Raw genomic sequence first — 15,175 nt, forward strand, 5'->3', positions numbered from 1 at the left:
ACAAAGTCAACTGATGCAGAAAAATATATTTAACAATGACAATATCAAGCAAAATAAAAATGTTCAAGTTCAGTGAAGCGCTTGTTGTAAATTAGCTAAAAAATAATAAAAATTAATTTAAAAATGCTTTCTGAAAATTGGTTTCGGGCAGCCTTGTCTTTTTTTTGTTTGTCTGTGATTGATGATTAGAAAGCCTCAGTTCCACAGGTTGAAGGATGCAAGAAAAGAAGAGTGCCGCCAGGGGAGGGCGCTCATTGTCCATTTTGAGCTGCATATTGAAGGTCCTCAAAGCTGCATTGGCCATACATGCTAGGGCTCTTATTTGCCCCTCCTCCCCCTCATTCTCACCAAGGGAACCATTTTCTCTTTGGAAAAGCATGCAGTGAGGAGCTTTTTGGTTGATTTCATGTAATGCTAAAGTGTGTGTGTGTGTGTGTGTGTGTGTGTGTGTGTGTGTGTGTGTGTGTGTGTGTGTGTGTGTGTGTGTGTGTGTGTGTGTGTGTGTGCGTGCGTGCATGCGTGTGTGAGTGTGTGAGAGAGAAAGCAGAGGAGATCATTCACACTGCGTACATGGCTGTCCTTGTGCTTCCCTCTGGCTTTTAACATGTTTGTGTCATCTGTGCAGCTTTTAAAGGCACAATCTGTGACAGAATCCAACCACCTACACACCAAACATAAGATTTGATCTGTCTTTTAATGCCCACACACCTAAGTCTGACTTAACCATGTTTTCTGATGCTGTGTGGTTAACATCAGCATTGTATAATAACCAAGGGAGAAACAGAAATATGAATTATGGAATGTGATTGGTAAAGGAACACAAAAATCCCACATTTACTTTGTAACCCAAATGATTTGAGTTTCTGAATTAACTTTACATTGAAAGAGACTATAATTGCACTCTGCACCTTTAAAATGTCCACTCTAACACTAGAAAGGTGATTGATAAAGAATCCAATAAGCTGTTAAAATCTCTGAAACCTCAGTGACCTGCCATTGTGTAAGTCATTACAAGCTCAGGCTGTGCAGCCTTTAATTAAATGCTGGTATAGATCCAAAATGTTTCTAAGATCCTGAATATGTCTGGCTGACATTTGGCGGACGCGCTGACATTTGAGGCGGCAGTGGCAAAGTGGGTAGGGCGGTCGTCTTCTGGAGTGCAGGGCCAGAGATTCGATCCCCCGCCCTGTCGAAGTGTCCCTTGGCAAGACACTGAACCCCAAATTGCTCCTGATGGTTCAGAGAGCGCCTTGCATGGCAGCTACTGCCATGAGTGTGTGTATGAATGGGTGAATATGGTAAGAAATGTAAAGTGCTTTGGGGCTGAGAAGATCGGCTAAAAGCGCTATATAAGTCAAGTCCATTTAACATTTCATTTAAGAATGCACAAATTATCTGGTGCAGACTTAAGAAACATGGAGTATCACTATGTGCACCCATCATAAAGCTACAATGAAGAGCCTGGACATGTTCAGACAGTGTGCGCAAGGGATTCTTTTTTGCTATTTTTCAAAACTGTTTATGTGAGAAATGGGAAATGTGTATGTTCAGCGGTTTAAGTGGCCAAGGTAAGATATTCAACCACTTCAGGGCTGAGGGGGGCTGAGGTATTTCCACGTGTACACATCAATCACCTCGTTGACCAAAGCCTGGCCTCTGCTGTGTTATATCAACTGTAAGTTATAGAAAGGGCTTTACAGGGAGAGGGGAGAATATCCATCAAAGGTGTTCAACAGGATTTCAACCTGCAAACTGGTATGGGTCTGTAATCCTGTCAGCCTTCCTTGACAGGTGTCCACTCCACACACAGGGTATTGAATGCATTTACCCACAAGCTGGTGGAAGAATGCACAGTTGGATCCTTTAGCGAGACAGATGCCCGACAGATGGAGCGCTGAAAAGATTTTTTTTGCCAAAGTAATGTGGTTACTTCAAAATTGGAACTTGAAATTTCCTCCCAATTAGGCAACTGACTCTGTGGATAAAGTCTCTCTTTAATCAATAAAGTGATTCATATGTTTTGGAAAAATCTTGAAACCCTATATGTCTCAGATGTACACACACACTATCCATTGCAAGAGTTCCCATTTCTCTACTGCCGGAGCAGACAGTCGTTTTAAATGCTTCCACATGGACTAATTCAATCAAGCCAGTGATTAAAATCAGATTTCACTCCAAAGTGGGCGAGATGAGGAAGCTTGCCGATTGAAAATTAGCAGGATAATTGTCAGGCAGCTCGATCCCCACAGCTCTCACAGGGATCAAGGTGGCGGTCGCCGCTCCAATCACTGTATCAATATATTCAATATCAATATATCCGCAGCCTATTTCACAATACGCTGATAATGAAGTAATCTACTTTGGAGTAACCTCTTAATGCCTGCTGGTTTCTGGGGTCCAGAGCTGCAGGGAAAGGATGTGGATGAAAGAAGAGCTGACGTGTGTGCCTTGCAACTGTCACCCGAGAGTTATCTCAAAGCATTCAAAGCAACCTCAGAACTGCTCGCATGCATGTGGATTGGGAAACTGGTAAAGCATTTCGGTACACAACATCAGCTTTCACACTGCTCAAAGCCAATATTGTCAGGAGACCTGAAGGCATGCCAGCTAAAGGTGTTTGAAGCGTAGTCATCCCTGAACCGTTACTTTTAGTCTTTACTTGCAGTACACAACACGCCACAGGCTTCAAGATGATTGAAGCCAAAATCTCATTGCAGAGTTATTTTGGAAATATGTACTACGAATGGTAGTACACAGGAATACATGCAGTACAAAGGTCCACATGTGTTTTAATTAATTCCCTACATTTACAAAACCGCTGTACCTTTCCATAGCATGACTGAGCAATGGGTGTGCCTGGATTCTTCCACACAGATTTCCCTCTTTGGTCAAGGTAATCCTCTTAGATCCAGGATGATTATACAGCAGACATGTTTCTATCTGGGAATTTCAAATAGCTGCAACAGGAACTCTTACTCATAGACTTTACAGATACATTTCAATCAGGCTACCAAACTCGCACAGGACGTTGGCAGTCTCACTTGCTATCATCTTTACAACATGACAGCTACAACCTGGGGTAGTGGATCAAACACAGATCCTTTCCATGTTCATATTGTATTATTCATTTCAGCCCTGATGTGTGTTCTACTCACTGATTCTTCGTCCCCTCTTTTCTTTTTTTTTGCTTACCGGCACCCGTATGGTCCCAGCTGGCACCCATCAGACTCTCTATGTATAGGGTAACTTGAGTTCAACTCTTTTGTTTACATCTTGTGCGTTAAATGAATACATTTCTGCAAGATGTCACTCCGGTGGCTCCACTGCTCTTTATCCGTGTATCAGAGTGGCTGCGAAAAGATCAGATGATTCATCCTCAGCTTGGTGTACAGCAGGGTGTGGTGGTTCAGGGTTTTTTACTGAAGCGATGCTTCTTTGTGCTGTGTGAAAAGAGCTCCATTCTTAGGCTTAAAGACCAAGGTAATGCAGGCTCCAAAGGTTTTGTGCCAGAGCTTCTGACTGATGTTGTATTAAACCTTTTTGTTCTGATTCTTAAAGGCTTTTCATAATAAACAACACACCTCGCTGTAACCACAGAAAATATTTCATGCTGAAATTATGTGAGAATAAAATACGATGAAATGGATGTTGGGCAGTGTTTTGGCCTATTCACTTCTGTTGAAACATTCCAACGCCATGGGGCGCCCTTAGCTCAGTTGGTAGGTCCCCCCCCCCATGGGCCTCGGCCAGCAGCGGACCCGAGTTCGATTCCAGCCCGCGGTCGTTCTCTGCATGTCACTCCCCTCTCTGCCCCATTTCAACTCTGTCTCTACACTATCAATAAAGCATAAAAATGCCAAAAAAAAAAAAAAAACATTCCAACGCCATGCCCATTCCACTCAGTACAAAAGGAAAGCTACCTTCTGCACTTAATATTCAATGACCTTGAGATTATTTTTGAGCGCAGACGAATAACAAAGATTTTTGTTTTGCATAGTGAGGTTTTAGAAACCAAGAGACTTACAGCGATTTTAAGACACTGCCTTCTGGAGTCACATTATAAGCTGCATCTGCAATGGCAGAGCTTAACCCATGAAGGCTTATAAAGTCACCCTGGGCCAAATGCACACTTTCATTTTGTAGCAGCAAAGATGACATTTGGTCCCAAAAATTAGGATGATATATGCCAGCATTATAATTTTCGAGGACATTGGAGGCAGGGTATTCAGTAGTACATTGTTGCGCTTATCTAAAATAGGAGTCAAAATTGGCGCTCATGCATTGCAGCTTAGCAAAGAGAGTGTTAAGCTTTATTTTGACTAGTTGCTCCTGGTGAGCAAATGTACAAAAAAGTTCCAATTGTTTATCTCATTGCATGCGTTGTGCCATCGCACCATTATGAATATTCAAAGTTGATGTTGTACCCAAAAAGGACGCAAAAAAAAATCGTTTAACTTCTCATTGTGTTTCTACTTTTAAAGAGCCACCTTTTCTTCTCTTCTCTTTTACACTCAGAGCTCTTCACATTATAGACTTACTGTGAAGCAGAATAACAGAACCTCCCCAAGGACATTTCTCTGTCTCGTTTGTTTCACAATTATTCTTGTTGAAGCTCACTCTGCAGCTTGCCTGATCTGGAAGTGAGAGTCTGATTGAAGCTTATGAAGAAGAATTTCATGCACTGCATAGACTAGAGTATACCGTATGACGTATGAAGACCTTGAGCATCACCCTTGTGCATGCTGTGTTGAATTTTTCTCCACTTATGTAACATGCTAACACATGAACAAAGAAACTGAATGGAAAAGAGAAGACTTTTCTGTTGCAAAAGTGGCAAATGACATTGACTAATGTATTACAAGTCATGGCTTGTGTCATATAGATGACATCATGGTTTGATATCTTTGCACTTTGAAATTCCTTCCTTCAAGGTTGTGGGATATACAGCATTTAATTGTTTGGTAGCCTTTGATTCCAATGATTAGGATGGATACAGTGAAGGTAACACGGTATCTCACTCAAATGTTCTGCTATTTACAGAAGAAAAACCTAACAACACAAGTTGAATCCAGCGAACAAGAAACTCTAGCCTTGCCAAAATTAAACACTGGTCTGGTCTAGTTAGTGAGCTTGAATTGCAAATTTCTGATTTACATCAAGTCATTTAGACTAAAACATTTGCATATTCTCTTATTTATACCGCTGTCTCTCCCAGATCTTTTAAAAGCGATTCCATCCAGTGCCCCTTGAGGACAAACCCCCATTCATTAGATAAAGAAAATAGGCTGTGCTGCCACACTGATGAAATGAATCTCTAATGTTATGGTTGTCATTCAAAATATGCTGTTTTCAGATGGTTAGTTGCCGAAATGTAACAGAGAGAGATGTCATGAAGCATTAGCTTGAAGAAACAAATGCACAATGACAGTTCTTCTCATATCATAGTTATGCATGAACAATTTTTTCCATCAGACTGCAAGAAAACAGATAGATTTATCTGCAAAAGACCATGTGGCAGTAGGGATGCATCAAACAGATCATGTAACCTACTAAATTGCAACTATCAGACAGACCAACTTGAATCTATCTGTGAAATGCAGATAGACTCTATCCACATTTCTCAGACCTCAGCTTCTTTGACCGGCGACCAGAGAACTGAAATCCCCCGTGGCAGAAGTTATCAGGCCTGCTGAGATGTCCTTGAACGGCCTCCATCCTTGGGTTGTGCTGCTGTGTGGCTTTGAGTTGCCCTAAATGAGATGTCATTACATAGTATATAAAACATATTTCAGCAAGGAAGAAAGGTGATTTTGTTCAGCAAAGGAAATGGGTCTGAATGCTTTGCTTACTACCTGGCATAGGTTGGGCTGAGTTAGGGCCATATTTGACATACATTGGTACGTTTAATCCAACTCTGAAGGGCTAAACTGATGTTACCACCACATAGTTAAAGGTTTCATCAAGATGAGAGATTACTGAAACAGCATGTCAGTGCTTGTAGATTGGAAGAACCTCATTTTTGTTTTGGAGTCAGGACATTCAGAAAGTGTAAATAACACCAGAAGTCGTGTGAATCTTTTGTCAAAATAAAAGCATAGGTCTTTCTTGTGCCTGTGTTCTGTTTTAATCTAAATTGTGATTTATGATCAAAAGAAACAATAACGTTCCATTGGGGTTAGACTCCAGTGAGGAAAAGAATACCAGAAGAATACCAAAAGAATGCAGGCTAAGTCCAGTGGAATTGTAGCCTATAGTTTACTGTCTGGGCTGACGTGGAAGTGTAGGCCTACCACCTTGCTGATGTTGTTAGAAAACAGGTAATGGGATAAAGGACTTTCATACAGTGCAATCGGCCTACATGAGTGCATTTATGACCAAATTTAGATGCAGATTTGTGTCAGCAGAGCTTGCATGGAAAGATGATTTGACCAATGGGTTCATACTGCAGTTGAATTCTCACTGCATAGGCCTACTCAAGTCCACTAGTATATGACTTAGCACATTGGCTAAAGATATTGTCAAGACAGCACATATTGTGCCAAGCAGAGTTGTGGCATAGGGGTCTAGGAATGTAGGCCTATAGATGGATCCCAGTTTAACTGTAGATTAGGGGAGAACGGGGTAAGTAGGCACACTTTTTACTCTAGTGGGAATTGCTTATCACCTAAACATCTTTCAATAGTCATTCCTACATTAAATTGAAGCTTAAGGTGTTGGCTTGAAATGTGTACCCCTCACTTTTTCTATCTTATTGTAATAAAGAAGAAATTAATCATCAAAGACACCCTTACGCATTGTGACAACCAACCCCATCAAGGGGTCGGTTGTCAAACACTATGGGGTTGTTTGTCACAATGTTATCGTAATGGGAATAAGGCAAGAAAGTAGAACTAATTTGAAAGTTTAATTGCATTGTCAAGTTGACAAATAGGCCTACATAACTTACTCTACATAACTTGGCAGCTGGTCTAGTTTGGGATGCACTGGGTTGTTTTGATTTTGTTGCCCTTTTTTCTTTTGCATGCTAGATGCCTTTTACTGCTCTATTCTTTCCTTCTCTGGGGTGTCAGTGAGGAGGATACAGCTTGACAATTTATTTCGTTATTGGGTTCCTTTTCTGGCTGCAGCCTTGAGATAACATGTGACAACCAACCCCCAAAAAAATGTGACAACCAACCCCAACTTGAATTTCTTGCTATCATCAAGGCCAACAACCATCTGACAACTAATTAGCTTTCTAACCACAATCTAAACTATAGTTTACCCTTCACACTTTGTATGGGTAACAAGTGTTTTGTTATAAACCCATTGTGTAAAAGCCTAGAAGAAAAATACAGAGGAGCTAAATATTTTCAATTTGACATGAAAAACACAAACAGTCGTCTCACCTCAAATTCAGCAGTTTAACTCCAAGGAAGACTATGTAGGTGACCTCTGATCCCAATTCTGGATATTTACATACCAAAATATCACAGACAGCGCCTTCTGGTTCCGAGATATAACAATTGTGACAACCAACCCGTGTGACAAATTACCCCGTTCTCCCCTACCTAGGCCTATACCCCTGCCTACACTGTTAAATGTGTAGGCCTATAGCCTACCTCCATTTAGATGTTTACTTTACTTTCTTGTAGGCTATAGATAGCCTATGTGCAAAAGGCATTCTTGTTTTGAATAAGTTACTTACGAAGCTATTCCTCAGTGTGTGAAGCCTACTTCTGTTTGCTGCTGTGACACTTTAATCTCCCTTCTTTGGATCAATAAACTTGATCTTATCTTTATAAAGTGTGCCTATCATAGGTCTTGTAGACCTGGTGCAAAAATGGTGCGGGTTTAAATTGCACACTTGATCAAGATGGTCACTCCGAGGAAACAAAACAAAATTAAACAGTCGCCTTAATTCATACCTTTATCGGGTCATTCACTTTCTTTCCAACTGTTATGTGAGTTTTACTTTGCAGGCGCTTAGCGGAAGACTCGTATCGGACCGTGCAGCGTGCGCTTGACTCCGCTGTTATGGAAACGGGAGTGGGCGGAGCTTGCCGCCGCCAGTCGACTCCGCGTTTGAGGTTTGATGCGGTGATGGAAGTCCTCAACGGCCAGCTTTCTATAGTCACTCATAGTCCTACGAGCAACTCGTGCGCCCAACTTTTGATATCCGCCGTGCGTCCGGTCTGCTGACTTATCCGCAGAACAAACTCGACCATTTTCTTCTCAGTTTCAACCCAATTTTGCCTCTTAATCTAGGCCAGGCTATACGTGTCGCGCGGCACCCCCAACACCTTTCGTGGATTTTTTTCTTCTTCTCACCCGTTCCAAATTCTCAAATTGTCTGGTGCTAGAAAAAGGAAAAGGAAAACAAAACACACTTGCGTGAATGGTTTCCCGAGCATGAAGAGAGGATGTGGAAGCAGATAAGAGTGTTATCTCTGCCGCTAACAGAAGATATTTTGTGAGGTGCCCTGGTTGCGGATATAGCCTTGCTGGGTCATTGAGCTTTAAGGGGAGATTTTGGGAGAAGTCGCGTGGAACACAAAGAGCTTATTAAAGCCGAGGAGACAACAAGTTTTTCAACCATGCACTCCCCGTGCTTCTGACAGAGGACCGAGTTGGCAGAGGAGTGGCAGCACTGTGCTTTGTTTCTGACTCTAGTTCTCTTGCCAGACTTTCACCACAACACAAAGTTGGAAAATTGGGAGAAGTTTCTAGTCCGTAGTGGGAAGAAAGAAAAAAACACCTGCTTTTCGAGGAGCTGTCTCGTGCGACCAGGCTGGTGTGCTTTATATTCACAGCCGACAAAATAACCGCACTTAGGCAAAGTGTAATTTTTCTACTGCAGTGTGAGGCTCTCTGAACTGAAGTACTCTTTAAATGCGGACTGGTCTGCGGTCAGTGAGTGCACAGCCGAGCTGCCAGTGCCACTTGATTTTGAATTCTTCTTGGCAACACAAAAGTCGTTTCGTTGTTGACCATTTAGCACCGACACCATGGAGCTGACATACAGGAGCGTTGTCCTGCTGGGGTGCCTCTTCTTCCTTCACTGGGCTTCTGCAGAGGAAGGTGAGTGTACAGTTTACATTTTTTCTTGCCTAGACTTGTTTTCTGTGCTTACATGGCTGACAGAGATGTCCAATTAGCATGACATCCTGCTTTCCATCCCAAAAGGAAGCGCAGTGAAAGCCACGAGATAATTTACAAGCCTGCTATGCAAAGATCACACAAGAACTTAACCTACACCTCAGGGGAATAAAATCGGGAATATAATGGCAGGATATGACTACAGCCTCTATTTATTAGGAGTAAGCTACTGTATGATAGGCTACATGTCCAGCATTGAAACAGCCAGTAATGTAATAACGCCCAATAAAGTAATAATGTTTCCATTTTTAATGTAGCCTAATAACAGCCAATAATGTAGCCCTAAAGTTACTGGCCAATAGCCCTAATGCAATTTGTGAACTAATAACATAATAACTTTTTGCCCATAATTCAGAGTAGGGATGTTTGTGTGGTTAGGTCTATAAGCAGGTATTTGAAAGAGGCAATAGCTTAAATAAAGAAATATGTGTAGGCTATTTTGTTACATTATTGGCTCTAGTTATTAGGCTACATTTTTAAAGGATTTTTATAAAAACCCAGCCAATAATGTAACAGCCAGCCAGCAAAATAGGTAGGCTCATAAGTTAGTATACATGATGGGCAAATATGTATTACGTTATTGGTTCAGAAATGTTATTACAATGATGGCAAGTAACTACATTATCAACTTTTATTACATTAAAAATGTATTTTTTCTTTTACATTATTGGCAGTTATTACTTGGCTGCTACAATATGGAAATGGTCATAAGATTATGATATCCTCCTTACTGTGGCATTTTGAAATAGTTTTCTTCCACAGTGTTTGGCAAAGATATAACACAACTGTTGTTCTTTCCGTCCTCATATCTTCAGGCAGGCTTATTTCATAGACCTTCCTAGTCAATGTTACTTTCCCTCTTAATTTCATCAGAAAGGTTCTCAGGCTGCGCCCCATTAGGGACCCTAAACCAGTTCACCTTAAGAAGCAATAAAACATGCTGTGAATTGAGGCTAATAAAGGGCTGATGTGGTTCCTGTGGTTTGATGTAGAGATCATACAGTACACGACAAGGCCTTTATAGCTTTGAGGGAAAACATGTAACACGTTGAAATCAAACGTGTAATCTAGTCCGTCTCTGACAGCTGACTTGACATTAACTGCTAAATTGTCCTGAATCAGCTTTGTGAACCCCGAAGGGACACATAAATGAGATTAGCTGTCACCACAAAATGATGGATTCAGATTGTCTGGTTTCACAGGAGAGTAGAGCTCAGCATCATCAGCATAACAACAGGGCCGTAGTCTGGGTAATTTGCTTAATGTTTTTTTTGTTGGTGGGGGGGGGGCAGTGAGTTTCGGTGATGTGGTGTGAACTATAAACTGATTTGTGTTTGTAAAGAATGCTGCTGAGATAACTTCCTGTTATACCTTTTAATAGAAAAAGTTTCTTTGGAAATGGTAGGCCTGTATTTTTATTGCGGATCAAAGAATCGTCACCAGGCGTCTTAGAGAGTTTAGCTCCTCACTGCTGTACTGTTGTGTTCCCGTGGTGAAGGCTACTTCTCCATCATGTTTTTTTCTGGCCGACACTGTGTTAGGCTTTTACACAGATGACTGGGGGTGTTGCTTCATTGTAACATAACTAGCATGTTTTCTAGATGTCATTTTCCCTCAATACTTGGCCTCTCAAAAGGAAGAAAAATGGTCATATAGCGACATTAAAATAAGATTAAACAGTCATTTCCCATATCCATTTAATTCCCAGGGTGTACTGCTACATGATGTGTTTTCTAAGTAAGAAAATACCTTTGCTGTGAAAACAATGAGGACTTTAACAATGCTACTTCGCCCTAAGTCTTTTCCCCCGATCAGTAGCTTTGCTGTAAACAGGAACATGAACACGCATGACTTCACATATTCTGTGGCAGGAACATGAATCTGTCAACTGCCTCTGGTTTCAGGCTGGACGCCATATCCGCTGCTACTAAATGCCCCTCTGTTGGAGTTTGCGGACTCCCACAGTATGGCTTCTACTGTAGACTGTGCAAACACATGGGTTATAGCGCACAGTATGTGATCGACCAAGGGGTTTTCTGTGTGCCGTTTTCTTGGATTTACCGCTTGTGCACACACACCCATCAAAAGGAGATGTTAAATTACCGCAGCTACAGAGAGGCTGAATTCTTGTGGGGATGAAAACGTTGTTGACTTTGTATTTCGGGAGAGGAGCTTGGGATTTTCCCACACACTTAACATTTGCTCAGAGCTTTCTGGCCGCCATAGAGATTAAGCCAGTAGAGGTATCGTAGCTTCTTCTGCAGCTGGGGCGGCAGGTTTTCGCAGCTGGGATCTGGCCTCTGACTAAATGTTTTGTTCTTCAGCCTCTTTCTCATGGATGTAAGAGATCCTTTCAAGCTATAGTGCATAACTTTTATAAATGAATGTCGGTAACATTCAAGCCATCGCCAAACGAGTTGATCAAGCCTATCGGCTCCACAAAACTCTCTGTTTTTCTCAGTATGGCAGCCTTTACAAACTGCTTTTGCCCCCTCACACTGGCGCAGACGCTCAATAATTGCCCAATTTCAGTTGTACTGCTAAGAAAGAACCTAGGCATACAGCAGAAGGTATAAAAATCCATGGGCAATCACCTAAGGCTTAACTCGCGTAGATGCGCTGACATTGTTGATGTAATTACTCAGACTTCCTCATGGGTGCGAAAGAGGTTACACACTTAATAGCTCTAACCTATGTGTGGGAAGCAATGCTTGGTAGGTTTTGGGTGGCAGACTCATCAAACATGTCCCCCTTTTAGTTATAGAAAAAAAAATCAAGAATAGTCTCAGTAGGACCTGGCTGGCTCGTTTTCACCCTTTTGCTGATGTTTTGGAGAAGCTGGTTCCAAACAGGTGCAGCGCCGGCTGTGTTGAGGACACATGTAGACGGGAGCTGAGGAGTCGTAGGGCCTTGTTGAAACAAACTCCAGAACATCTGTGTCCTGCCAAGTGTGAACAAGATGTCTGCTTTGCGTGTCTTGGGTAATGGCCCAGCAGCTACCTCTGCCAGCACACTCTGGATCAACCTCCCTCCCTTGTTCTGCACCTCGTAGGGAATTCTGTAATGAACTGATGGGAGGGTAGATGAAGCTCACAGCTGCCAAATCTCTCCTCCTTTTTCAACTAAAGGATAAATGACTCACTTACACAGACCACTTGCTCGTTCAGTGCGCTGGATCTCTCCTCCGTCTGTCTTCACCGTGAAGAATAAAACATGGGCCCGTGTTGATAATTACTTTGGCTTGGAATTAATAGCAAGCTTTGGGTGGATATTAGTAACTCATTTACTAAACTAAAATTAGGAAGCACACACGTTGTCACACGCACACAAACACACACACACACACAGAAAAGGAACTCACCCTCTTTGTGGCCTTGCATAGATAAGATTCACCATGTACAGGAATAACCAAGGCCTCAAACTAAAAAGGCATACGCTTTTCATCCCGTGTTAATAATTCTCGCTAATGTAGCTCCACCACATTTTCCAATCACATTTTACTTTATAAAGGTAAGCCATAAATGTTACTTATCCTCCCACACACACGCTCAACCTTTTAAAGTACCCATTTTGTTTTCCTCCCCCCATCTCGTTTTTCCTTTGCTTGCACACACAGTTTTATCTCTCTTACCAATGGCAAGAGGTAGCCAGTGACAACAGCACTGCAGTCTTTCTCCACCTGTACAGGTCCAGAGCTTAAGTGATGCAAACTCCACGGCACTCATCGAGACTCGTAAGACAATTTTCCACCCAGGTGGGCGACATATTCTGTTCTGTTCCATCTCATTTCCATGGCTTGAAGGCATTTCTGAGAGCTGGCCTTCTGAATCATTTGTGTCATCAGCTGGGGTGTAACAGGTTGGTGGGTACTGGCAGCTCCACTCATGGTATCAGCAGTCGAGTTTCCTTCCGAATGTAGTGCAATCAGAGAACAGGCAAAAGAAAATGCTAATTAAAGCACGTTTCCATCCACTGCTGATATGCAAATATTACAAAAGTGCCTGCATCAATTTTCAAGCAGAGTGCCATAAATGATTGCAGAGGCAAAGGATGGAATTAAAAGAGCCAGTCAAACCACATATCATCGAAATATGGCATTGGTTTTTGTTTCATTCATTTGAGTCTCTTCATTGGTCCGGACGGATGGGATGTGTTCTTCACTTTAGCAGTTGTGTCGGAGAAAAAGAGCTCAGATTCTCTGCTTAACATTGCTGTCAAGTTAAGTCAGTGTCTCTGAGCATGATTTGTTTATATTGTTTATTTTGTGCCGGGAGGCTTGTACTAAGTGCTTATAGTCCTTACAACGCTGCAAATCCATCTTTGTATATACAAGGCAATGGGGTGTATATCTCCTTCGATATGGTATGTTTCTGCAGCTGCCACTTTTTTATATAGTGTGTTCAACAAGAGAGTGCAGCTGCTGGCTGCTGCCAGTTGAATTTGTTTAGCAGGAGGCCGTCTTGTTGTCAGGGATGAAAAACATGGACAGCACTCTGTAGCTTGTTGATGGAAAGAGGGGTGAAGTGTCAACCCCCTCTGTTGTGAACTTTGCACACAGTTTGCTCCATATCGCACACTCCCAAACTGAAAGCAGCCCTACACAATAGAGTGGACATTAACATCTTTTGTTTGGCACTGGAAATGACACACGTGCAACCTCCATCCTGAACAGTGAGCTCACACGGCCGCAAATTGGTGGGAGTAGTGAAATAACTTGGTAGTAAATGAACTTTTTCCATTACAGTTACATTTAAAACGGATTGCGAATTAAGGAATAAATATTTCTCTCCATACATATTTGATGTGAAAATAATTAATGAAAGCTGCTCTAATGTAAGTGGGTTGACAAAGATGCCCAAAGCTTCCCTCAAGCCCAGGCAAACTGAAAATGTTTGCTCAGCGCTGTTGAAATGTACGGGTTGGTTCTCAACTTGAACAAATACAGCAACACTCAACAGCAGCTCAATCTCAGTCAGTAAAAGAACACATAACAGTCGTCTTAATGTTGAGTTATACAAAACATTCATATGGAACATGATCTGCTGATTGACTGCCATTAGGTGGAAGGCGAAATGTTATAAAAGGGGCCATAACTAACATGATGAATAGCATAATCTAATCTTAAACTCACTTAGTGTCCCAAAATGCAGAAAGGATGTTTTTTTTATCCAAGAGGCCTTACTTGAGCCTAAATCCCTTCTTTCAGAGACATGTAGCCCTTTTTTTCCTTTTGCTACTGTTTCCACGTTCTCTGTCTCCTTGATGTTTAACTGGTGGTGCTCTGCTGTGTTCTGTTGCTGACTGTCTCCCCTACTGTGGAAAATGTGGATCGTTTCCCAGAAATCCTTTTAAACGGAACCGATTTTTATAAGAAAGGGATTTGCATTTAAAGCAACTCCCACCCCACCACCACCCCTCTCTGAAAGCCTGTAGCACATCATCCTCGGTACCTCAATCCGATGATTAGCTTCCTCAAGAGTTAAACAGGCATCCGAGTGCCACAAGTACTCTCAGTCCGTGTCCTTACCCCCCCACCACCCTACACACACACACACACACACACACACACACACACACACACACACACACACACACACACACACACACACACACACACACACACACACACACACACACACACACACACACACACACACACACACACACACACACCACACAAAGGATGCATATGGCACGGGGAATTGCAGGTGGATGCTAGTTCAACTCAACGAGTGGATATACACCCCCGGCCCATACATCCATGTCAGGCATTCACTTTGGAGAGCCAGTCTGTCCTCCACCCACACAGAGCCGGGGACACAATGGGGACAGGCTGCAGCAGAGAGGGAATGAGGCCACAGCCTATCAGCCATAAGCACCAAGGAGAATGGCACTTTCAGAGGGATGGGGTTCTCTTTGAAGTGAGTCAAGGAGAGACCGGCATGAGTCAACGAAATACAGAAAGCAAGAGAGCATGCAAGTATGTGCACGTCTAAACTATCGATAGAAAACATTGAGAAAAAAACAAGCACAATGT

General features: G+C 42.2%; 1 protein-coding gene across 2 annotated transcripts in view; it reads left to right on the top strand.

Annotated features, from left to right (window-relative positions):
- The first annotated feature begins 8,108 nt into the window (after positions 1–8,108).
- ephb4a (eph receptor B4a) overlaps positions 8,109–15,175 on the top strand; it is a 41,157-nt gene continuing 34,090 nt past the window's right edge. For both annotated transcript variants that reach the window (XM_080041207.1, XM_080041208.1), the window contains exon 1: positions 8,109–9,060. In XM_080041207.1, the coding sequence (XP_079897333.1) occupies positions 8,988–9,060 (73 nt within the window). In that variant the 5' untranslated portion in view covers positions 8,109–8,987. The remainder of the gene's footprint in view (positions 9,061–15,175) is intronic.

This window comes from Ammodytes marinus (genome assembly GCF_949987685.1).
Source record: "Ammodytes marinus genome assembly, chromosome: 14".
Taxonomy (NCBI): Eukaryota; Metazoa; Chordata; class Actinopteri; order Uranoscopiformes; family Ammodytidae; genus Ammodytes; species Ammodytes marinus.